Source organism: Rhineura floridana, chromosome 3 (assembly GCF_030035675.1).
Source record: "Rhineura floridana isolate rRhiFlo1 chromosome 3, rRhiFlo1.hap2, whole genome shotgun sequence".
NCBI lineage: Eukaryota > Metazoa > Chordata > Lepidosauria > Squamata > Rhineuridae > Rhineura > Rhineura floridana.
The window spans coordinates 69,351,730-69,376,618 of NC_084482.1; the positions used below are offsets into that span (position 1 = coordinate 69,351,730).

The window sequence follows — 24,889 nt, forward strand, 5'->3', positions numbered from 1 at the left end:
AGAAACAGATATTATCGCTCTGCTCTGATTGCACTTTGAAGTTATTTGTTTTAATGAGAGCAAAATCCAGAAAAGTGCTCGTCCTCAGCGCCCCTGGAAGGATGCAGAAGAGGCAGTTAGGTGACTTTAGGCTTAATGGTCTATAGATAGTAAGGTGGATGGTTTGCCTCAAAAGGCAGTGAGCATTTGAGGAGCCTTCTGCTCCTGCTGCAGAGTGGGAGCCTGGACGCCTGCCCCAAAGGCCTACGCTGAGGGCGCCACTGCCAAGTTGTACCACTTTTGTAGCTTCACTGTTGAACTCTTGAAGTCCTGCAACCCGTTTATCAGCGGGAAATATTATTTGCCCCTTGGAAGGAAGTCAAGGGAGAGATTTCCACTAATTCGAAGTGGATCCGAATTATACCGCCTGTACTGCTGTTTCTCCCTCCCCCAGTTAGCAAACTAGAAAAACTACAAAGGGCGCTGGGGAGGGTGGGGGAATTCCCTCTCTTCTCCACACTTCGACCTTCCCAAGGTTCGCGGTCCCCCTCTCCCCCCTCTTTTTAAGCTCCCCGAAGTTTTCGGAGAGCCCGGCCGGCGAAATTTGTCGGTGCATCGTCCAACGTGAGGGAATTTGAACGGCTTACATGGCCCTTCTTCACATCTTAAGCGCCGTTCCTTTAGAAACCCTTCCGATTTCAGTGGAAGCGGCTGCAAAGCAGATGTGTTCCTCCCCATCTCAAGTAGAGACAGCCCCACTGAATTCGCTGGGCCTCACTTTGGAATAAACATGGTAAGGATCAGGCTGCCGCTGTCCTTAGGATCCGAAGCTACCGGCCTAAGTACAACTAACTGCAGGCTTCAAACTGTGTTTACTCGGAAGCAAATCCCGGGGACTTCATTGGGCACTGACGATCTTTTTGCAGAAAACGTCAACATACAGGCATACACGCCTATATGCTTAGAACAGCAGCCAGATTTTAACCGACAGCTAAAGGGGCAAAGAATTGGGACTTCTCGAACCTGGCCAAGAAAAGCGACAAGAAATTAAATTAAAATAAAATCCAAATTATTCCCAGGAGTTGGGCTCAAAAGATAAAGAAAAGCGAACGTTCTACACCCTAGTGTAGAGAGACGTTTATCTTTTCCAGCTGTCTCCTTGTATCCGCTTCGCAGCACTGGAAGAGCTCTGGAGTGGTGACTCTTATCGCTGGAGACGCCCCAGGGAAGGGGCCAAAATAAAAATAAAAGTTTCTTCTTCCTTCATTGCAAATGAATCAGATCACGCTTGCGATGAATTCCAACCTTAATAATAAGCAAGGAGTAATTTAACATATCTTCACCTAAATTTTCCCCCACTCCCTCGCTATTTTGGACGCCAGTTCTAAACATGAGCAAAAGCAAATAAAATTAATATTCGTCGTAATTTTTTCCTCAGTACTGGCTGATTGTTTCCCACTTTAACTCTTCGGTTCGCTTGTTTCCAGTTAACTTAGTGGTGGCAGTTCGGGACCTTCGGGTTCGAATTGAGGGCTAAATCGGTGTGGGTGGGAAAATCCTACTGAACCCTCAGTCAAGCCGAGGTACTTCATCAAAGTTTGATTTCAGCAAAACGAGTTACTTGGGAGGAAGTTTTAGTCCAAAGCCACTTCTGCTGAACCTACTTTGAATCTCCGGCGACAAAAGCGTGCTTTTGCACGAGCCCAGCGTATTTCCCCCCATTTCCCTCTCTTGCGTGTTATGTACGTTCGATTTAATCGTGGCTTTTTAATCTGGAATTGGGCGCACCGATTGTAAGGAAGGGTGTTATTATTTTATTAACAGAAAAGGAAAGAAAAGAAACCTGCTAGGTTTCGAGCCTCTTCACAGGTGAAACTTAAGTCACACTGTCCACAGGTTTTCTTCCCCGCTTTCTAGCCCGCCTGAACAAAGTTCGCACGTGGCACAAGGAGAGCGAAGCAGATTCACAGGCATTGGGTGTGAAAACCGATCTTACACTGCGAGTTCCAGGGTTTTACTTCTTCTTAACTTTCCCTAGGATTGTAGGTCTAGCGTCAAGAGCGAAAGTGCCCCAAAAGTCAGTTTGCGCAATATATGATTATCCACTGCTTTGCATGGCAAGGATGGCATTACGAGATCGTGACCAACTGAGAGCTCAGACAAGGGTCGTGTGTGTGTGATTTTTTTTAAATTCCGGATTACACGCCAACCAAAAAACTTCTTTTCTTTGAATTGATCGGGGCCCTTGCTGTTCCGTTGGACCTTCGAAAGCTCTTCTTTCCCCCCACTTTGGGACGTTTCCCCCCTTTCTCCTCCCAGAATGTGTGAAAGAGCCGCCCTCGCACAAGTCCCCGCTGCCCGACAAAAAGAGTTGTTTGTTGGGTGTGGGAGGGGTGGAAGTTACAGGAAATGGGAGAGAAACGGAAGGATCCCCCCCCTCGCCTCACATCCCCCAGGAAAACTCGGGAAGCCTGGAAGATCGCGCAAGGACGCTGTGGTCAGCCAATACCTGCATCCGAGTTCTTTCACTGACGTCATGCCTTTGAGTAGGACTACTCGAGAGGATCTGGAAGATCATTTATAGGAATGATCGATCGGGAGGCTGACGCGCCCTGGGGAATCAGACCCTCCCTCTCTCTTTTCTCAAAGTTGTCAATCTCAGATCTGGCACATGCCATTGTCCGTCGGCTGGAGAGTGAGTCCCTGGTGGCAGCGGGGCGGGAAAGGGCCATAAATTGGCCGAGCGAGGAGGGGGGAGCAGCCGCGTCGCATCCTGCCCAGTACCTCCCGGGTGGGAACGGGACTTCAGTCTGGATGGGGAAGGGAATGGCCCGGGCCTTATATGGACGGAGACAAGAGGGCGCGGAGGCTCTGTGGCTCCTCTGTGGGAAAGGATGGAGGACGTAACTGTGGCTATTTGCGAGCCATTCGGGCCAGTCGGTCAGGACTTAAGGCGCTGAGGACCAGAGCGGGTGACGATTCTTCTGCTCTCTCAACCCGCTTTATAGAAACTGGGCGCATTCATTAGTAATTGTGTTTTTTTCGCAGAAAAAGAAGGTTTCCAGTTTACTGTGATCGTCATCTCCGTATTAGCAAGAGCACTCTGCTTGTTGCTAGCCTATACATAACGATTGTTGGCTCTATTGTGAACCAAACCAGTACGGTTTGATAGTGAAACGAGGACTGACGGAGGTGGAGATGGGGAAGAGGCTTTCTCCTCGGCGTACAGAGTCTCTCCTTGTTGGGAGAGGGTTATAAATAGCTAAAGAGTGCAGGACACGGCTGCGGGAGGACAGAAGGTGCCGCAGTTTGGGGTGGAAACGGTGGCAGAACGCTCAACTATCCGGAAAAGCGGCGCAGGAGCCTGCAGACAATGGGCAGCAGGACAGCACTCGTGCATGTGGCCCCATTGAAACAAACAAGGGTGTGACGGAGCATCACGCCGATACCCTCTTCTCAATGGTACCACATGTATAAGGCTACACTACTGTACTCCGAATTCATGAATCAAGAGTAACTTAGATTCTCTTTACTAAGGCGAATCTTTACGTCCCCTCCCGCCCCCAGTACTCAAAACTCGTTCTTGCCGGCTCTTTGATCACCGTGAACCTAGCTCAGCGCAATACTTTGCTTAAGTTTTTTCATGTTTCACTGAGATCAACGGGGTTTGCTCCCAAGTCATTGAGTGTCGGCTAGATACCTTATATGATCTTTAAGCCCAACTCGGCTATACCTTTTATTCAAAATTATGCCTCACCAGTAAATTTTGGGTTGCAGCACCTTTTAATTCCTGGCCACGCAACACAATGCACTTGGGGTGTGGGTGCGAGTGTGTGTCCCGGTGCGGGGAGGAGATCAGCGTGTGCTGCTCACAGAGCTCAACTTGCCGTACAAAAGATCGGGACGGAAGCGGCGTTACCGGGCAGCTGCCTCAAAAGCCTCTCCGCCCCCACTTTCTAACAGATTCATTTTATCCATTGGTCAATTGCACTTTCCCACGTGGCTCCGTCGAGTCCCTCAAAGAACCTGCTTTGCTCCGCTGTCGCTGACCTCCGGGGACCATCAACCCCCTTCCAGGCCATCTTGGCATCCTTCGCCTCTCTCTTCCTCACCCTAAACTCATCTTGGCACGGCCGCTCTCAGATCACAAGTTGGACTGGACAGGCCTTTTAGTCTGACCGAGCAGGGCTTTTCTCACGTTCTTAGATCAACTTTAGCGCGGGATCTCTACATCGTGGTTGGGGAAAAAGCGAAGGCCGGCCGGGCAGGGCGGTCTCCTCACTTAGCGAAACATCTAAAAAAGCTTCCCGGCTTCGGCGGTCTATCACCTTTTCGCCGCCCCTGGCTCTTTAACGGCTCATTAGCCAATAAGAATGGCTAATCGCCTCCCGCAGTTCTCCGCTCCCCGCCCAAGGGGACGGCCTGGCTCGCCATTGGCTGCCTTTGATCAACAAAAGGGGGCTAATTAGCATCCGGTAGGCGGCTCTTATAGGCTCCGAGGGGTGCCAGTCAGGAGTGCCTGTTCTCCGCCCTCTAGTGCTCCATCCTGGCCGGCAAAGGCGCGCTCGTGCGCTCGCCACTCGCTGGTTTAATCGCCGGAGCTACAATCGGGACTGATTGGGAAGCGAGCGGGCGCTGCTCCGCTGCTGACCCGCTGCCGCCCGCCTAGTCGCGCCGGCCGGGCCCCGTGAGCCATGGTGCCGGGGTTGTCGCCCGCGGGCTGCCGCCTATGGGCCAGCTGTGCCTGACCGGCTGCCGCCGCCTCCCCGATGCCCCCGGCGCCCCTGCCTCGCAGCCGCTGCTCCCGCCGGGGCGAAGGAGGCTGCTTCTGTTGCTGCTCTTCATCATGCTCGCCTTGTGGCTCTGTATGGTCTACTCGTGCGCCGCCGGATCGTGCGCTGCCGCCGCCGCCGCGCCGGGGCTGCTTCTGGTGGGCTCTTCGGCCCCAGCCCGGCGGGCGCACAGTCCAGCGTTGCTCTCCAAGTTGCTGCTGCTACGGACGCCAGGCTCGAAGGGCCAGCTGAGCCCGGATCAGGAGGACGACGACGACGAAGACGACGACGAGGAGGACGACGCGGGCAGCAACGGGGCAGCCCCGGATTCCCTCAGCCCCATCACCAGCTTCCTCAACGGCTCCGGCACCAAGCGGCTGCCCCAGGCGGTGATCATCGGCGTGAAGAAGGGCGGCACCCGGGCGCTGCTCGAGTTCTTGCGGGTCCACCCGGACGTGCGGGCGGTGGGCGCCGAGCCTCACTTCTTCGACCGCAACTACGAGCGAGGACTCGCCTGGTATAGGTACGCCTGGCCTGGGAGGGCTCCCCGCTTTAGCTTAGCGCGACGCCCCCTTCATCGCGGGTAGGTGGGTGAGTGGGCAGTTTAAACCTACGAGAAGGCGTAACTCGCCCTTCTCCCCTGCGCCTCCACCCGAGTACTTACAACCTCTGGGGGGGTGATTGGGGGGGTTGAGAGATGTGTGACCGAACGGAAGCCCTTCCACGTGCCACCTTTGTATGTAGCTTGCTCTACCCTTGGGGTCGACTGGAAGGGGCCAGGTTGGCTCTTCTATGGGAATCGAACTCGGTAACAATTTACCGGCTACTTGCCGCCGCCTCTGCCCATTTCCTCTACACGCACTCACAAGCACCAGGCTAGTATTTGGGTTGATGGATAGGAGTCTATGGCAGGAGCCTGATTGGGCCGCGTAGGAGAGGAGCGTTACCCAAATCGTACTGCTCCTCAGTTGCGCGACCCCCGAAGGTCTTTCCTGGTTTCAGTAGCGTTTACTTCCAGGTAATGGGTTTAGACTCGAGGGGTCGGAGAGTTTCCCCGAGCAAGAGTGTTTTCCTTCTCCTCTTCTCTCTCTGCTACCCGCAAAGAAGGAGAAAGGGAGATCAGCGGCCTCTCGATCTTAAGACGATAGGGGGTCTTCCCGCAAACAAGTCGCAGACTAGAATCGCTTTCCAAGCAATGCGATTGCAGGGCTCGTGTGGTCTCTCCAAGGTCTTCCCGCGTGGCCTGCAGAGCAGGCACCAAGTGTCTGTGATCCTAATAATCGACGGGGTGAGAGGATCCCGTGTATATTGGGTGTGTGTGTGTCGAGGGCCAGAAAGGCAAGCCTCCTCCCATTTTAAATCCCAAAGACAAGCATCGGGTTCAAGCTGGCCATAGATTTACCCGCCCCCCTTCCCCTCTTGTCAATTGGGACGGTGATGATTTAAGTAGTGCCCGGAGTTCCGCTCTGGCGCGCTGGAGTTTGAAGGCAGCGCCAGGAGGCGCCTGCCGCTAGCATAGAGCCAGTGAGCTCTGTCGGGCAAAATGGAGCACTGCAGTCCTGGTCGGTCCACCGGTTCTTAACTGGGGGAACTCGGCGATCTGCTAGAGATCCGTGGAATGAATCTCAAAGGCTGAAGTAGCTTCCAGGGCTTCCTCTTAAGACTGTTCCAAACGTGCTTTTTAAGGACCGTGGGGTTTAACACTGAAAATACATCTGGAATAGTTGGGGAATTTCACACGTCCTGTGGTATGAAGATGGTGTTGGGCCTTGCAGCAATAAAATTCACTAAAGCCCGCCGGAGTTTTAATTTTCCTGCACAGTACTAGGTTCCTGAAGGGGCCGGGGATCGTTGATTCTTAATTTCGAAATCCGCAGTTGGAGCGTGCCCGCTTGCTTGTCAATTTCAACTGCATTTCTACTGGGCTTCCAGTTTCTCGGCCTGCCCTGTCCTTGAGGTTGTGACTCGGAACGGGCATCTTCACCGATGGCCTTTCCTCTCTCCCCCCTCCCTCTCTCCCCCTCCTTCCCCAAAACGCGGTTAAGGGCTTGCATAAGGCACGCCAGAGTTGAAAACCAGACCAGAAATATGATGAAAACGAAGATCGTGGGTACACATCGGGTTCCCTTACTTCCGAGTAAGTGGGCCTACGGTCGGGCGCTGCGTGTCTTGCCGTGACCTTTCCCCTCACCTTTCTAGAGTTTTCTTTGCGGTGAGGTCTTCTGCTGTTTTCTGGGGAAGGAGGGTTAACTGTCAGAGGAAAATGGCTTGGATTGGACGCCCATGATAAAAGAGGAGAGAGCGGCAGGTGACTTGACTTCTCTCCCTCAAATGTATGAGGGAGGGGAAGAGGTCCGGTTTTTTAGTCTGCAAATTTAAGGAAGCTGCTTGCTGGCGTTCTGCCTTCATGTGGACACAAACTGCATAAAAGATGCATCAGAAGCATCTGTAATGGGCTGCAGTAATCTGTGCAACATGTGTCAGTGAATAGAAACTAAGCCATGTACAGTCGATGTCTACATTGATTTATATGGTTTGGGGGAGAATCTTGTCTGTTATAAATAAAAGTGGCTTTAATATTGCATGGGTTGCTCTGAAGACAATTGGGTAACTTGCACCTCTTCTCCACCCCCAAAAAACTTGCACAACTTTCAGTGAAACTGTAGGGTGTTGGAAATTTAAAACAAAACCCAGACTTCTGCTATGCTAAATACATGGAAGAGAAGCTGTCGGAAAGTTTTTCAACCCTATATTTTAAAATATTACCCGATTAAAATATCTCAAAAAGAGTTTCTCTAAGGAGAGCCAAAACAGTAGCAAAAATTGTTTTTAATCTGTGTATAGCTATTTAGGAAGTGCCACTTGGTAGTTAAAAAAAATCTTTTGCTTTCAATGAAGGGAGTTTGAGATGTATCTGTGTATGTTTTTTTAAAGTTAAAATATAACTGAAGGAACAAACAATGAATCGAAGCAGAATGATCCGCTTTTGTTTACTCATTTAGGGTCACACAACTACATCTCATGGAATTGTGGCCAAAACTGCTGAAGTAAGCAGGAGGATTGGGACCATTATTTGTAGATGTGCTGCATCAGCACAATCTCCCTGGCTCCTTCCTCCTCAGTTCTACAGCGCTACAGCCTTTGATTATGAAGACTAGCACTAATTATATTATTTGAGGCTGTGAAGTGCCGGATCTCTGTTATCTTGTATGATGGGCTTGTGTTCAAGGTTTTCTAAAAGATCCTCCCCAAACTGCAGTTTGCAGCTAATGAGCAGAGCTGTCAGGAAGATGAGGACCATTTGAGGATTGCTTAAGGCTGAACTAGGGGGAAACTCTCAACTAGTTTGGGGGTGGGGTGGAATGGAAACCTGCATTTAAAATGCCTTCTCAACTCTGCCTGGGTGGGTAACTACTGGAATAAATTCAATCCTGCATATTTCTCCTGCTGTAGTAATGCCTTTGTAACCATGATGTATAAAAGGCCACATTCTTAAAGATGGGCTTTTGGTTGTGCATTTTTGCTAAACTATGACATTCAATGTATTTGTATGGTCAAACTGTGGCTTGGAAGACCTCTATGCTGTTCATCACTGACAATTGTGTTAAAGTAGCTGTAATGTAAAGTAACTATAAAAGCCAGCTTCACAGGGCTTTTTTGAATTTTAAAAATGTGTGTTGTGTTCTGCATGGCTGTGACATAGGTTATGGAACTTGATTTTGTTTAATACAACCACCTTTTGATCAAATTAGAGTGTATGTTCATACTTTTTCTCCCTCATTTGCAAGAGGGTTTTAAACAAGCTGTAAGCATGGATAATGTGGAGTACTAGAGACTGGGTCTGCAAAGCTTGTAGGTTATGCAAGTACAAATGATGCAGATTAACTGGAAATCCAATTGTTGCAGGCCTTGGAAAGATGTTAGCTAGGAGAATGGAAGAATAGGGACCAGGCATAACCACCTTGATTATCTAGATCTGCCATCTTTGATGAAGCTGAAATGGGTTTGACATGGAGGTTATGATTATGCATCTCCTCCTCCCTCGTGCTACCCCACCCACCGCCAGACATGTTGCACAGTGTTCTTCCTGTTTGGTATATTCAGCATAATGCTAATGTCTTGTTCATATTTTAAAAAATCATTTTTTGTTCATGAAGTTTCCTGGTCAACTGGCTAAGGTTGCAATTCTGTGCGCAATTACCTGGGAATCTCTTTGAACTTGGTGGGGATTACTTCTGAGTAGACATGCCTCAAATTGCACTGCATGTGGCAATATGTATTTTTCAAAGAAGCTCTGGTATCCTGAAAGAGAGGCTTGTACTGTATATAACATCCACACTTATTGGAAGCCATGTTAATGTCAGCTGGAACAATGTTGCGTTAAAGGAGATGACATACTGAAATAGCAGTAGTTACAGGTGCTGATTTTGGTGGTGGCTTTTGTTTAGCAGGAATGTAACTGTTTTCCTAATTAAGGTCCAAATGAGCCCTTCTCCTCCTGCTACTGCCTAACAGTCAATCTGCTGCTATTTAAGGTGTGTGTGTGTGGGGGACTTCTATGTAAGGGAAAATCAAAGCCTAGTTATGCAAACAAATAGTTATTCAAGCTAAACCAGTATATACAACTTTGTTTTTATTTTTGTTTTTTTAAAAATGAGGTGTACGTTTTCAAAAATGCTGTGGCTATAGACTGCAGTTTAAAACTACTTTGAGAGTACAGCTGAATGATTGAGGACAAGCTATAAAAGGGCATACCCTAATTTTTCTCTCTCCCTAAATTTGCTTACTTGGCAGCTAGACTTCAGCTGCAACACACAACATGTTGCTTTAGTAGCAGTCTCCTTGTTTAAATCATTTTGTATTAAAATTATAACAAATAGGTTGGGTCTCTTGACTGATTTAAGGCCCTATGGAGGTGCCACGTGACAGAAGCTACAGTCCTGACACAGGAACGGCAAACCATTTTAAAGCTGAATTACTTCAGTGTTAATATTACTGGGCCTAAACCATCTTGGTCTCCTACATTATTTTAATGAGCTCTTAGATTGGGGTGTTAGTCCTGCTTTAATAAGACTAAACCATCTTACAGTTCAGATGGGGACTGTGTGACTTGTGAGCGGCAACTGTGATATGTAAACACAGTAGACTTGGAGAGATCGGAAATGGAGACAAGATGTTGACTGGCAAAGTAACAATTTCTGCTTTAAAATACTTTGTGTTAAAGAGTTTCAGTCAATTAAATTTGGGTTTTAATTGCAGTCAGCACCCCTCCCCCAAACAAAGGGTGTTTAGAGTTGACAGCATAACTTAATGCTGTAAACAATTTTTTTTTTAAAAAGTCATCCTCTCTTTGGCAACCAAATCTTAATAGACATTGAACTCTTAACATGTTCTTTCAAAAGTAGGCTTTTCCCCTAAATGTAAGCCTTATTTCAGTTAAAAGGGACTTCCTTATAAGTTAAAATGTATAGGACTACAACATTAACTTCTTAAAAAATCCTCTGCCAAGTGTTTGAGTCACTTTTCTGTATAGTTTGGAATGCTGTCTTTTTCTACACTGCCAAAGCAGTCGGCGATATTTAATGTGATCCATACTGGCTTCTGCTAAAAACCATAGCGTGCTACTGAATTGCATTCTGACTTTGAATGGCTGCTACTTTTTTTTACTGGATTGAAATTAGACCACTTGTGAGTCTATACATCACATTTTTATAGCACCTTCACTCTGTCTCTGTTCTGACAGCTGAATTTGCTCAGAACATATACTTTGGGTTATGGCAAGATTAAATTATTATTGAAATAATAGTGACAGATCTTAATATAAGTAAGTTGATTTTCTGGGGAAGAGAACGGCAGCGATGTTTTAAAAAATCTTGCTTTTATTAGCTATTAACACAGATAATGTTGAATCTCTTTCAGATTCGGCTAAAACAATGTTCTTGTTACAACCCAGAACTGATCATGAAAAAGCCATTTATACACAGGTGTAACCAGGATTTAGGACACTATATTTTATCTAAAGGACTGTTTCTGAAAGAACGGGGTGGAGGTGATCTTCTTCAACAAATCCATTTCTTATATGATTTGTTTTAGCAAGAATGTGAAGAACTGTCTCTCATCTACAAATTTTGATGAAAATGATTGGTTACTCTCATGACATTTAAAACCTTGTAAAAAAGTTTTATGTTGCATTTGCTATCCGCATTCAAACAAAGTTTCAAGCCATATTTTGTGACATTTTGGTTGCTCATAATAAAGGTATTGCTGTGGATTGGGGGGAGGTTTGTTTGAATTTAAACTCTCTTGTGAGAGATCTTGCTTCTGGTGAAATTAACAAGACCTTTTAGAGTTTTTATGTGCTATCTTAGTTAGCAAACCCACATTAGACAATTACCTGTAATAGACCCTATCCTAGAACATCTGGCTCTTAAGGGGGAAAAACTCCTTTAGATTTGCTCTTCATATTGACCGTAAAGCTTTTGATGTTATCTATGATTAACTTTGACTGTTAGCCACCTTGAACTTTTGAGAAAAGGTGAGGTTTTTAAGCAAGTAAGCCTTTGGTTTCAAAGGTGCACAATCAAAACTTGTCTTGCCCGAAGAAGGACAAACTCCTAAAGACTTTTCAGCCGCAGACACTGCAATCTTATACATATCTACTTGGAAGCAAGCCCTGTTGAGTTCAGTAGTATTTACTCCCAGGTAAGCATGTATAGAATTGCAGCCTTAATTTTTGAGTGAAAATATTAATACTCTTAAATGCTAATGCCCTTGTGATCTGAACATCAGCATTGCCTCTACCCTTCCTTAAGCAAAACCGAAAGCAGCGAGCAGCTCTAGCTGGTGTTAACCCATACTCATCTAAATGGGCGTCTTCAGATTCCCAAAACTGAGAAGGTAAGCCATTCAACATTTGCAGTGTGTCTCTACCCAGTGTTGGAAAAGTTTTTTAAAACTATGTGCTGCTTGCTAGCTAAAAACTATCATAGTTTTTATTAATGAAATAATGTTAAAGCATCTTGAGTTCTGTATTAAATAAGCAAGCTAAATCAGACTGTAAAATGGTTGATTAATCCTTTTCTATGTAAAGAATGGGTACACAGCAAATTGCAAATGAGATTCCCAGATCCACTAAGTGGAATAAGTCAATATTTAAGAGAACACTTTGCTTTAGGGATGAGATTGCCTGCATTAGCTCGACCACACTTCTTATGCTTAAATAATGATTCACTAGAATAAAATGCCCCTATTCTGATTAATGTATCAGTCTAAGGCCAGTTCAGGAAACATGCAAGCAGTTTTCCTCCTGGAAAAAATTACTTTTATGAAACTAGTAATTATGCAATTACAGATTTGAGGCTCTAAGCAAAGATCATATTGATTGTAATCATCATCATTTTAAGACTATGGAGTATCTAGTTTGTGTTTTACTTATTTCAGAACACTAAGCATAGTGGGACCTCTGAAGAACATCCTGTAGAATTCTGACTGATCTTGTCATGAAGTGGTGCAATCCCAAGCAAGTCAGAGACTTAAATTGCAATCCTAAACCCACTTACCTGGGAGTAAGCCTTTCTGAGTTCAATAAAACATGTATAGATTGTGTTATTCTACTAAGTGTGTTTGGAATTGCAGTCATGCAGCACAAACCATATGCACATTTACTCGGAGGTAAGCCACACTGTATTTGTTTGGGCCTACTCCCAGGTATACAATGTATATTAGGACTGCAGCTTTAGTGTACTTGAAATTGGACAGCCTGATCCAACAGCCTAGTGAAGCTATGTAGTCCATTGAAGAAAAGACAGCCATTCACAAGAGAATGTTATTTTGTTGAGTATTTAGCATGAAAAGGAATTCTTACTCTTCTTTACCTTTAAAAGACTACATATCTCTAAAAGCTAGGAACAGTTTGACAGCCCTGTCTTAACTGTGTTCATATCGTAAGGCTAGAGACTGGCATTTGAATAACTATGAACAAGGAAGAAATTCCGGATCTTGCTCCATTTTTGTACTCTTATGAGATCTTCCCACTTGTGCACAACTCTGGTCTAAAATAGTTAAATGGCATACACAAGCATCATACCTCAGTTTTTGGCTTTGTGATATGTACCCAACTGGGGTGGCATTATTAAACTAGAACAATTTTGTTTTCTATCTTAATATCTCATGGACTCCCCCCCCCTTTATTGTGTGCAATGGACAGAGATGTGTTGAATCTCACTTTTCAGGCAAGTTTTTTTTAAAATCCAGTGCAAATTATTTTCTTCTGCGAAGCTGTCTGCTTCTGTTACACAACTCCAGAACCAGCAGTCTGATACCTACTATTTCTGTTTAGCAGCTTCAAACAAATGTTTTAGCAGGACGGAAAGGAAACTAGATCCCGCGATTAATGCCAAGTAGTTACAAGCACTAGAGTTCATGGTATTTTTCCTCTTTGGCATCTCCTCCAGAATCATTGTGGACAAAAACAAAGTGGGAGAAAATGACCATTTCTTGCAGTCAAGCTTAAAGGATGCAGATGCTTTCTTTATGCAATCAAACACTGCCTATAACTTTCCTGGTACATTAACAGTACTTTCAATCTGACTTTCCATCCACTATGTTACCTTAATATTTTTGGGGACAGGGGGCTGGCAGCAGCAGGTGTGATAATTGGAAATGTGGGCAACTTGCTTGAATATGCACACATGCTATCCCCCAACTTCTTAGACTCATGAGCACAAGTTTATACACTGGAAGATGGGTCATTTGTGGTGCTACATGGCCCTACATTTGACAGTATAATAAAATACAAACTGTGTACATCCCAATAAGTTTTCCACTGGATGGTGTAAATTTTGAGGGAGGGTGTCTGTGTGTCCCCCTTATGGTAACCAATAGAGTACATGGTTCCTAAATTTTGGTCCTTGACCCTCACCTTATTCACTTATAAATTGGGAACTATTTCCTGATAGAAATGGGTGGCTGTGGGAGCAGTGTCCACAATGCTGATGCTTCAAACTTAATGAGTAACCCTTCCCCTCCAGACATTGGCTCCAGAGAACTGCCATGTCTCAGTCAAATGCTAAAATAACTGCAAATGGTGCAATGTATTCTGGTGGTCTGTGGTTAACTGTCAGATGCCATTTTTCAGTCACTGGAATCGATCCTGTCTCCCTTTGGATCTTGCTTGTTAAATTTTCCATGTGGCTCCCAAGTTAATGAATAAATATGTGGGACAAAATGGAAAGAGCTCATTGTTCTCTGCTTCAGATGGTTTGCTGAAGTTATGGTCCTTATGACTTATAAAACTACTGGCGTCCTAGCTCCACCCTCTAATACCAAGATTCTTGAATGGGAGGCAAGCATTCTTTTGGTGTGGGGGAGAATTGCCCCTCCTCTCATGCTTCCAGATGTAGGCAGCTTGTGCATCTTAGACAGATGAGCCAGGATACTTTGTATAGACCTGTCTTTTCTTCCCCAACCCAATAAATTTCACAGGGAACTTCCTGTTTTCACATTTCTTATGGCAGTGGTAACTATTTCTCCCCTGGGGAATTCTGAACATGCGGTATTCTCTTACTAATCTTCTTTAAACCTTAAACTACTAAGCTCAGTCAGTGGCTCATATATGCTCACAGTTGTATTTGTCCTCATTGTCTGTTCCTTGACTTGGGGAAGGTGTCAGATTGGCAAGATGCTGACATGTCACATTGCAAAACTATAGATGACTCTCTTGAAATCTGGTCACATGAACTCCTAGGCCTACTCTGGGATAGATGCTTAGATGGCATTGGGGCCTATAAGCAATTGATGTGCAATATACATATTTGACAAGCTGTTGAAACTGGGAATAAAAGCAGTAAGTGAAGGAACTAGGTGTGAATAGTTTTCCATAACATCTCCCCCCCTTCCCCCTAACCACTTTCAAAATAAACTAAAAAGCTGGTCTTAATTCTGTTTTTTTAAAATGATACAGTAAAATAACAAACCCTGCATTAACATTCCAAACTTTGTCCAACTCTGTTGCCCCAAACAAACCGTAGAGCAAAGTTTTGTATCTGATTTCATGCTACATCAGTTTCAGGGCCTCTTCACTTCTACTTCAGAATATACTTACAGCCTCTTGAATGAATGAAACTCTCTTTGGAGACAAGAGCCTAACACAATTCAAGATGGGGGTCTCTCTTCCCTTTTTCATCAGCTCTCCAAGGCATATAATGCCTTCCAGTTTGATTCCAGCAGGCCCCAAATTACAATGTCTTAGTCGCAGCATGAAGTTATGAGAAAAATGGCCCCCGAAGGAGGGGATGGGCTCTTTTGCTCCAAAAGAGAGGCCCTTGTGTGTCTGTGGGAGCCTTCCTTCAGATTGCAACAGGAGCGCTGAGTTGTTCAAACAGATGGCCAAGATTATTTCATGTTGCTGAGATTTCAGTGCACTACTGTTTCAAGCATGTCTCCCAATACGGCGCAAATGATGCGTTCTTCCCAGCACGCGGCTGACGGGAACTGCTTTGTCTTCCCTGATCAGGTTTCACAGCCTCACCTGTTGAGGAGCTGATTCTGCCCCCCTCCTCCTGAAGTTGAGCATGCACTGGAGTGGACATATTTGGCTGGTGAATCCATCCATGGTTCTGAGTTGTGGTGAGACTCTGGCAGATGGTGGAGTGGAACTTTGCTGAGTAGCATAAAAAAGTGATTATGAAAGCTTTCTGCGTAGAGCTTTTTCTTGGTGGTTTTTTTGGGGGGGGGAGATGGTGGTAGCCATTTATTTTAAACCTTTGTTTCTCAGCTCTGGCTCTTCAGCAGTCCAGTTATTAATGAAGCAATACTGTGTGGACTGTTCAGGCAGGAGTCAAAAGTTAAAGAACCTTTTCCTTAAGTCCATTTCAGTTGATGTGCTCATCAAATCTGGTTGTGCAGATTATGTACAGTTCCTGAATGATGTGCTCAAATGAAAGTGTATATTTATGCGTACAGGTGTCTTCACAAGTTTCTGCACTTTGCACCCCCAGTTCTAATTTTATAATATGTTGTGGGGCATTTTCAAGTCTTTAATAGGCCAGTTTTGATGGCTTGTTAAGCATGTGTTTGTATGGTCCATGTTACTGGAAGCACTTTATTTTGAGAGATCATACAATTGCTTGGGAATCCCTCTTATGAGAAATGATTGGGTATAGATGTTGCTCACAAAGCTCTCTCCTCCAAAGACTTTTTTTTTAACAAAGGACCTCATTGGTGTTGCTGCATCCATACACATGTGAGCATAAGCTGTAACCTGCAGTGAAAATATTGGCTGCATCCAGGGCTACATTAAATGCATGAATGCAATTACTGTCAACCCAATGACTGTATGAAATGCATAACTTGCAAAGTAGTCCTTTTAAATGTGACCAACATACGAAAAATCTAAAGCTCTTGTGTACTGGATTCAGTGCTTGCTTTGCAGCCCCAGCTAGTTAGTGCTAAAAGACTACCAACATACTTCCTCACAAGTCCTTGCCTTTTTTTGTCGAGGATTGGTGAGTTAAGGGGATAATAAATAGGCCACAGCTCTGCTGGATAGTTAACCATATGGCCTCAAAGCACAACAAATACCAAGTCCCATTCATTCCTGTAGCCTAATTAAAGGGTTGGAAAGCAACCAAGGCTATCGGCTGCTACCTGTTGTCACTGCATGGTGTCTGAAATGATGGAGGAGCTCTGGTGCTCTATTGTGTTATGTTTCCATATTCAGTGCCTAGCTCTGCAGCACTCAAAGCAATTTAACATCAGACTCTGTTTCCAGGGTTTAATGTGTTGTATCTGGCTTAAAAAAAACAACTCCAAAAAAAGTGCCAAGAAACATGAGCTCTTTGACTTGTGCTGGTTATGTATAATATGTACTGCATGCTATTTCATTAAGAAATAGAGAAATCATTTTGTCAGAGTGATGACTGTATATGTATGTAAAATTGCTTGCTGGTTCTCAGGATTATCAGTAAAACTGATTTGAAAGCCGTCTGATCAACAGCGCTATGACTGGAAAGAGTAGGATTGCTTTGGCTAAATTACGTCACTGACATCCACTTCGCACGCTTGTACAAACTGCTTAAAAAAAAAGAATATACTTTTGTGGTGGGGCAATGCATGAGAGGGTGAAACCTGTTCTGGCAACTCCCGTTTGCTTTAGGACAAAGAGCTGCTATTCCAAACAAAACCCAGTAAAATATATAAATTTGCATTAATATCAGTCACTAGCAAAAATTAGTTTTATAAGTGGCTGTCAAAGATGAATGAGATTATTTACTGCTACATGTTTAAAACAGTAATTGATCAGCATGGCTTTGGGGTGGGGGCACTGTTCAAAATCTCTAGATCCCTGAAAACTCATCAGTCCCCACCCCCATGCATAGATGTCCTGCAGTGTGTTCAGGAAGTCACGGGACACATAACCAATTGATATGAATTGCATCTTTTTTTCCTCTTGCTCCAGTCCTCCTGATATATAACCCCACAGTTAATATTGCCACTGCTGCTTAAACTTTGTGCTCATTGGGAAGCTGTCACCTGAAATGGGCGATTTCTCTCTTTCCCTCCCCCAGCCTTGCAGTGCCAAGGGGTATGGCTGCCATTCAGAAGGGCAACCTATTGGTGGGGAAAAGGGTCATTGCTCAGTGGTAGAGCACATGGTGTTGCATGCAAAAGCTTCCAGGTCCAGTCCTTGGCATCTCCAGGTAGGACTGCAAGAAACATCTGAAATTTTGCAGACCCACCAGTCAGTGTAGACACTACTGAGTTAGATGGGCCAATAGTCTGTATGTGGTAAGCTGGTCTATTTGCAGTATCTGGTCATGTAATGAACTGACTATGAAACAAACAAGGTGTCATGCAGTACATCAGAAATCTCAGGGCTGCGGTGATTGCCTTGTACTTCGCTTCCCACACGTTGCATGAGACAACAAACCATAGCCACATAGTAAATGGGTGTACCCTTTGAAACAACTCCTTAAGCAGGCACCAGAACCTCAACAGGAACATATTAAGTACTGAGAGGTCAAAAATAAACCATAGATGGTACATGAGTCCAACACCATTTGGAGAGACAAAGACACCTTGTCTCTTGCTCTGCTCAAAATTCAACTGCTTGTTTGGTGTGTTTGGAGGTGACCGAAAGTGTGGGAGGCATATAGGGCAGAAATGCAATTGGTGTAACTTAATTTCCTTCTGGGAATGTAAATGAACAACCAATAAAGGTCTGACTTGTAATATGTGTTTATTACTAATCTCTTGTTCGCGGCTTTAGGTGGCGGGGCAGTGATGCTACACCATCTTCTCTCGGTCTAGAATCCTTTTGCCAATAAGAATGATCCTAAGCCATGCATTGTATACTGGATTCTTGCACTGGCTTATCACGTGAGTCCACAGGGTAAAACCACTAGTGGATGTCAGTAGAGGGAAGTGGATGCATGAGCTGCTGGAGTGCAAGGTCAAGCTGACCGCTGCACAGGGTGAGGCGGTAGCCTCCTTCAGGCAGCAAATTTTGGCATGCTGTTAAAGTGCAGCAAACTGGCAGTTTTATTATTACCACTTAGGGAGTTAGCATCTGGGTTTTCTGCCTTGGGCCCCAAAGCTGGCTTAAGTAGTTTCTATTGAAACGTGTTAAGTCTGCGGCTCAGTCAGATTCAGCACCCTAACTTGAATTAATATTTGAGAGAAGGGGAAATCTCGTATCGGATTATTCGGGGGAAATGCATTAAATTAGAATAGAGGGGGGAAGCAAGCCATGCAGCTGTGGTTCATTGCAATGAACTGCTTATATGAATGTATGCATCGATAAACAACTGTAGGGCAACTGGCCACAAGTGGGGTTCAAACATTGTTTATTTCTTACTTAAAAATCCACAGCAAAGCTTCGTTCTGTAAACTTTCTAGGTCCAAGGTAAATCTCCTCCCCTTCACTTCCTGTTTTGTCAGACAAAATCTCTCAGAAAGCAGTGCTTCAACTCTGCTTCATAGGCACTACCATATTCTAGGATATTGGACCCCTGATTGGTGACTCATGTCATGATCCTTCCATTTATATCATTCTGTAGTTTTGCCTGGGGATTTTTCTGCGTGGTCTGATGTGCAAAAGAAAATAGGTAGCTGCTGGTTTGGGGGTAAGAATGAACAGTTAGCTAGAATTCTGAAGTCCCTTCACCAAAAGTTGTACTCATTGGCTTGCATTAAGTAACACTAAGTCTTGTGTTCTGTTAGCACAAAGATTTATGCTTGTGTGGTGGAACTCCCCCCCCCCTTGCATGTCCCTTACATCTGTTCTGGGCTTTTCTCCATCCGTCTAGAGCAGATCTGGAGAGGATGCAACATGCACTTGGGAGGGGGCACGTCCATTACGGAATGAAGGAATTGGCTATCGCCCTTTGGGCAGTATCCGGTATCATATGAATGGACTTCCACTTGCACAGTGGGATTTCACTTTCCTCTCATGTCCCACGGGCATCCACGAAATCTGCTCCTGAGTGTCCCCCAACCCTCCCAAGCAGATCTTGAGTGCATATGGAAGACTCCAGGGGGCAGTAGAGGACAGTGAAGTTCTGTTCTGCTTGCCCAGGAACTGCTTTGGAGGCAGCCTTCTCTTTACAGTGGCTAGAAGACCCAAGTGTCAGCTAACGGCTGGCTGCACCTTGTTACTGCATAAAGTGTTGTCTTCAGGCAGGAAGCCTGAATCTCAGGCAGCCGATTGAAGAAGGGAAGTCAGGGAATGGGGGTGGGTAGAGCAGGCATGGGGGAGAACAGCTGGCACGTTGGTAGTTGTCTGTCCTAATACACAGCTTGTTTACATTTTTTGATACAGATCCATTTGAGGCAATTCTGATCCTTTGCCATTTATAGATCATCTATTGCCTAATGAGCTCTGCCTTCGTCTGGATGGTGTTTGATCTTTGTTGGGGACGGCAGGGATGGAGCAGGGGGGAGGGAGAAGACTGGTCAGAACAAGGATCAGGCTTTGAAAAAGTAGGATAGCAGGATAGTATTCACTACAGTCCTTGATGTAGACTGTTAGGGGCAGGGAACTCTGTGTGTGTTTCGCATGGTTGCTCATGACGATCTCCTATATTCTCTAGGGTGTAGCCATCGCATCATCCCTGACCATTGGCCATGTTGTGGCTGTTGGGAGCTGTAGTCCAAAACATCTGGAGGGCACCATGTTGGCTACCCCAGGTTTACAGAACTGGTGCAGTGGAAGCCTTTCTATTAATACTCCTGTGGGAGTATGATTTTTGCAAATGACTGTGCTATTTGCTGGTTTTCAAATTTCTCTGTCACTGAGGGGACACACTTGTTCACATGGCTTCTGTCAGGGCAGGGGTGAGGAATCCGGGCCCTCCCGATGGGGAATGCCAATTATCATCAGCTGCAGTTAATGTGACTAGTGGCTGGGGATAATGGGAATTGTAGTTCAACAACATCTGGCCACAGTTCTCCATCCTTGGTTCAAGCTGTCCTCCAACTTCTGAAGCAATTTTACCAAGACTGGCACAGCATGTCTGGTTTTTTTTTTCTTTGGGGGGGGGGAGAATATATTAATCACTTAGTGCTGTTTCTTTAACCATATGTGTTTTGCTTCAGACCATGTTGCATGTTCTATCACTGGGAAAGAGACACAAACATCTGTCAGTCCTCCTTTTCTGAGAAAAATGAAAGGCTTGAGAGCTAAATGCAAATGCTAACTTGTCTAATTATGTCATTGGATTCATGGTGCAAAGAATGCTTATGTGCACAATCACTTCCTAAGGCATTCAGGGTAATTGCTCATTTATTTTGAGCCTGCTGGTGCACACTTACTAGTGCCTGAGGATGCTTCTGCACTACACTTTCTCCCCTCCTCCGCTTGTTCGTGTAATATGATTGATGTATCCATCTTGCACCTTCATTATGGCCATGTTCTCAGAGCAGCTTAACAATATAGGTATTGGCACCATTCACTTCCTGTGTTACTCCTGAGATCCCACTGATATTTCTCTCAAGCTGTTGCATTCCCACATATCATCCCAGTTTTTTTTTTATGATGGTGTTCGGTTCAGGCTGCTTCTTGGAATCTCCAGCACAATTCTGTTCTGTTGCCTTACTTGATTTTGGAGGTGTGGCTTCTGATGTGCCTCATGATGGCCTTTTCCTCTTTCCATTACCTTCCTGTCCCTCCACTGTTGTTGCCTCTTAAAAGCTGTTGCTCTGCTATGGCATTCAAATCTTACCCGAACTTGAGTGTAAAGGCAAAAGTGAGGTGAAATGAGCAAGGGCTTTCTTATTGGGAAAGGGAAGGCAGGGAAAGTTTACTCCAGTTTTAGCAGCTGGTGGGAATCCTAGTTAAAGGGAGCGTGACTTTCCCCTTCTGGAACTGCAACAGTAAATGCTCACAGTAAAGCATAGATGAGCATTTTCTAGAGACCCACTTCCAGTTTCTGGTTTCCATTTTTCTACTCAATTTTCTGAGATGAAAGTGAAAGCTTCCCCATAGAAAACAATGGAGAAATTCCAGGTTTTTGTGAGGCTGTGATTGGGCCACAGTGTCTCCCTTTCTCCCAAAGAAAAGGGAGGAGCACAGATGTGGATCTTACTTTGTGTGGGGAAAACATGATGTGTTTTTGAATTGGTAAAACATTAAAAGGTATGTGCTTGCAAGTCAATGGAGAGCAAGGCTTTCGCATCTAAGTGTTGGACTTGGGCTGGGAGAAAGTCTTGGCTGGGAGAGTATTTGGAGGGGGGACGTCAGCTGTAAATCTAAACCAGCTCTAACCCTCCCTTTAATCTGAAATATTAACAGTCGGGTACATTATAAGGCTGTGTAAGTCACTTTCAGCCACCACCACCCCCGCACTATGAGGCTAAGCACCAGACTTGGCATCTGCAGAACAAATTTAAGAATGTTTAACCTTAAAATATTAATTAAAAAGAGACATGGATTAGGTCATGAATTTCTCTTTGCTGCTATCTGTTTGGGTAGTGTAGGTGGTGATGGGGAGGCATAGGTGCCTGCCAAATCACAACTGTTTTTATCACAGGTCTGATTTTATCTTTATTGTAAGCTTTTTAACCTTACTGTACACCACTCGCAAGACACTGGTGTGATGTTCTAATGGCTGGACTTGGAATCTCGCCATTGCTTTCTACGTCAGCACTAGCTGTTGCTTCTGAGCTGGGGAGGTTTAGGGGAGTCAGGAGGTTCCATGTCTTTAGGATGGAGTGGGTTACTTCAGGGTTAGTCAATGCAGCACCTTACAGATGGTGTTGGCCATGTTGGCTGGGGCTGATGGGAATTGTGATCAAACAACTGGAGGGCCTCACATAGGCTACCCCTGAGTTACTTTATCCCACCTCTATATAGGGCACACGGTGACAAAGTGAAAAGAAGACAGGGCTCCTGCACATCGTAAAGAATTGTGTGCAAGATGGAATTAGAGCAGGTGTCGCTAGTCAGCAAGGCTCATCTGCTGAATCTCCCTCTTCTAACACAACTGTTAAAGATGCAAGAGCCCTTTCCTCTCTTTTTTTTTCACCTGGTCACCCTAGACCAGGGTGACTGGTTAAATCGTCCACAGTAGTAGTAGAACTGCCACTTAAAGCTTCCCAACATACACATCTCTTCTAAAGGAGGCAATCCACTCTAGAGGTGGAGGCTAAATATTGTGCAATTAATAGCACATGATGCTAATGCTTGTACAGCTTCCATTTCAGGATACAAAGCTTCCTGTAAGATTCCCCTGAGTCCTTCCCTGAAAGAGGCACTATGAGATTTCAGATTTCACCATGGTGGCAAATGTCTAGTTTCATGAGAGTGGATGCGAAGTGCAGTGGGCTGCATCCAAAATATCAGAATAAATTGGGGGGAGAGCCTACCCTAGCTCTAAATCCCCCATTGAGTTTGGTGATAGCACCAAGAAATAAATAAAAATAAGATGGTTAGGTGTCTGGGGGTGCACAAGTTCACACCAATCAGCTCAGCACCCTAATGGAGATGCAAATATCCCATTCCTATCAGGAAGGGAGCAATAACCCTCTTTGGCTGATCTGTATGGATCAGATGGGGTGTGTGGTGGGCAGGCATGGTGGTCACACCCACTACTTGTATTTGGCCCCTGGAGGGTGAATGTGGCCCTCAGGCCAAATAAGTTTAGACAGCTCTGGAAGAAACAAACAACATCAACTCCCATAGGGGTACTTAGAATGACATGTTACTACACAGGAGTGTGCTTGGATGATTAAGATTGCAGGGGGCATTGATGAGATTCAGAATCTCTACCTGCATAATTCCACTTAAGAGCAATTGCTACTCTGCAAGTGACAGCTTCCAGTAAGCCAAGAGGAAGCGGTGAGTGTATCCTGATGAACAGCCAGTTTCTTAATAATGGTGGAGGGAAGGAAGCCTTTCTTAATTACAACCTTGTTCTGTCCCTGTTAAATTACTGAGTTGGAAATGCAAAGTCTTTCATTAAAACTTTATCTATGTAATTAGAAATTATATATACCTACAGCAGAGAGCACCTTCATGCCTCAGTCGCTCTCTTTAAAGATACCTTGATGCTATCTGACTAAAGCCAGAAGTACGATCAGAATCCAGTTTCTTCAGATATTGGAGCCTTTCTGTCTCCATCAAAAAGAATGTAGTGTGTCGCTGCACAGTCTCCTTCCAACTTTTCAGCTTCCAGGTTTCTGAACTCTTCTTCTCCTTCCACTCATTGATAAAGGCACACGGTGCATCTTTCTGTCAGGGGCATTCACCTCCTTAATTGTCTTCAAACAGTAATTTTTAAAATATATATATAGAAGATGACACTGCTTGAATACCAGGTATCTGGTATTCAGAGGCAAACTGTCTCTGGTACAGGGGACAATATGTAGCCAGCATAGCCTTATTCTCCATGGCCTTCTCTAGTTCCATTTTAACACATCTAAGTTGGGGGCAACAACCGCATCTTGTGCTCACAGTTCTCTGGTTTAATGATGTCTTGGGTGCAGAAGTACTTGCCTTTGTCTGCCCTGAATCTCTGACCATGTCGCTTCATTGGTTGACCCTGGATTCTAGATGTATATGAGAGAGGGAGAAAAAACTTTGTTGCCAGGACCTCAGACTGATATTGATCCATACCGTTGGTGCCAACATGAACCATGGCAGATGACTCCGGAGTACGACCGACCAGCTTATCTAGGCAAAGTGTAACATCCGCAACCTTCTGACCAGGCAGGCATGTGGTCATGCAGTCTACATGATCATGGCAACTCCATCTGTTTGTAATGACTGAATTATTTACTACTAGTAGCCCTCATTCACTGGAGGTATATCTTTGGTACAAGAGAATATTAGTTCATTCTCTCTCCCACCCAGTGGGTTCCTTGGGGAGTGATATCCTCCTTTCCTGAGAGCTTAGTTTTCCATAACACCCTGAAGTTTGATGCTGCTATTTCATCCCCAAAGGCCTCATCTATCACCCTCTCTCATCTGCTTGAGCTCTGCTACTTGGCCTCAAATAAATGAGCTTCCCCCTAAGAACCAAGACCTCATTGCACCAATCTGTCCAGCAGAGAGATAGCTATAGACATGACACTCTGTCTTCATACCTGTTTTTGAACATGTGGCAGTGGGAGAGGGAATTTGCCTTTTCACCGTTTCAGTAAAGTCACACAGGTGCTTAACTCATTTGTCTGCTTAACAGTTGACCTCAACATTTTAGCACCGGGACTGAAATGCTTTATCTGCTGGGTTTCCTCTTGTGCTCTTAGAGGATTGTTTATCCATTCACAGTTCTCCTGAGAAGCCCTGTTTACATGAAATATTTTTACAGTTTCAGTTATATTCCCCTCCTTCCCATTGCTGCATCGTTTGGCTATCTTGGGTCATTCACAGGACACTCAGCTTCTCTACAGAACCCCAGTTCACCCCACCCACTTAGACTTAATAACCCTGCTGCTGTTCTGCTTGTTTATCTTCAGACAGAGAGGCAAGTTGAAACACCCAATCTTGCCAGGGGTTGTTGACTCTCAGCTGCTGCTTCAAGTTGGATCTTGCAGCTGTAGAAGTGGCAGTTCTGGGGACACCAGCTTTGCTCTCCAGCCTTTAGCCATGTTGCTTTCCTTTCCAAGCATGCTTTGGAGCTGATGTTCTCTGTTCATGACCA

At 45.0% G+C, this 24,889-nt stretch overlaps 1 protein-coding gene across 1 annotated transcript in view; it reads left to right on the top strand.

The window, feature by feature from the left end:
- Positions 1 to 4,455: 4,455 nt before the first annotated feature.
- Positions 4,456 to 24,889, top strand: part of LOC133380026 (heparan sulfate glucosamine 3-O-sulfotransferase 3B1-like) — a 37,094-nt gene continuing 16,660 nt past the window's right edge. Inside the window, exon 1 of the mRNA XM_061616475.1 lies at positions 4,456 to 5,274. Coding sequence (XP_061472459.1) covers positions 4,709 to 5,274 — 566 coding nt within the window. The 5' untranslated portion in view covers positions 4,456 to 4,708. The remainder of the gene's footprint in view (positions 5,275 to 24,889) is intronic.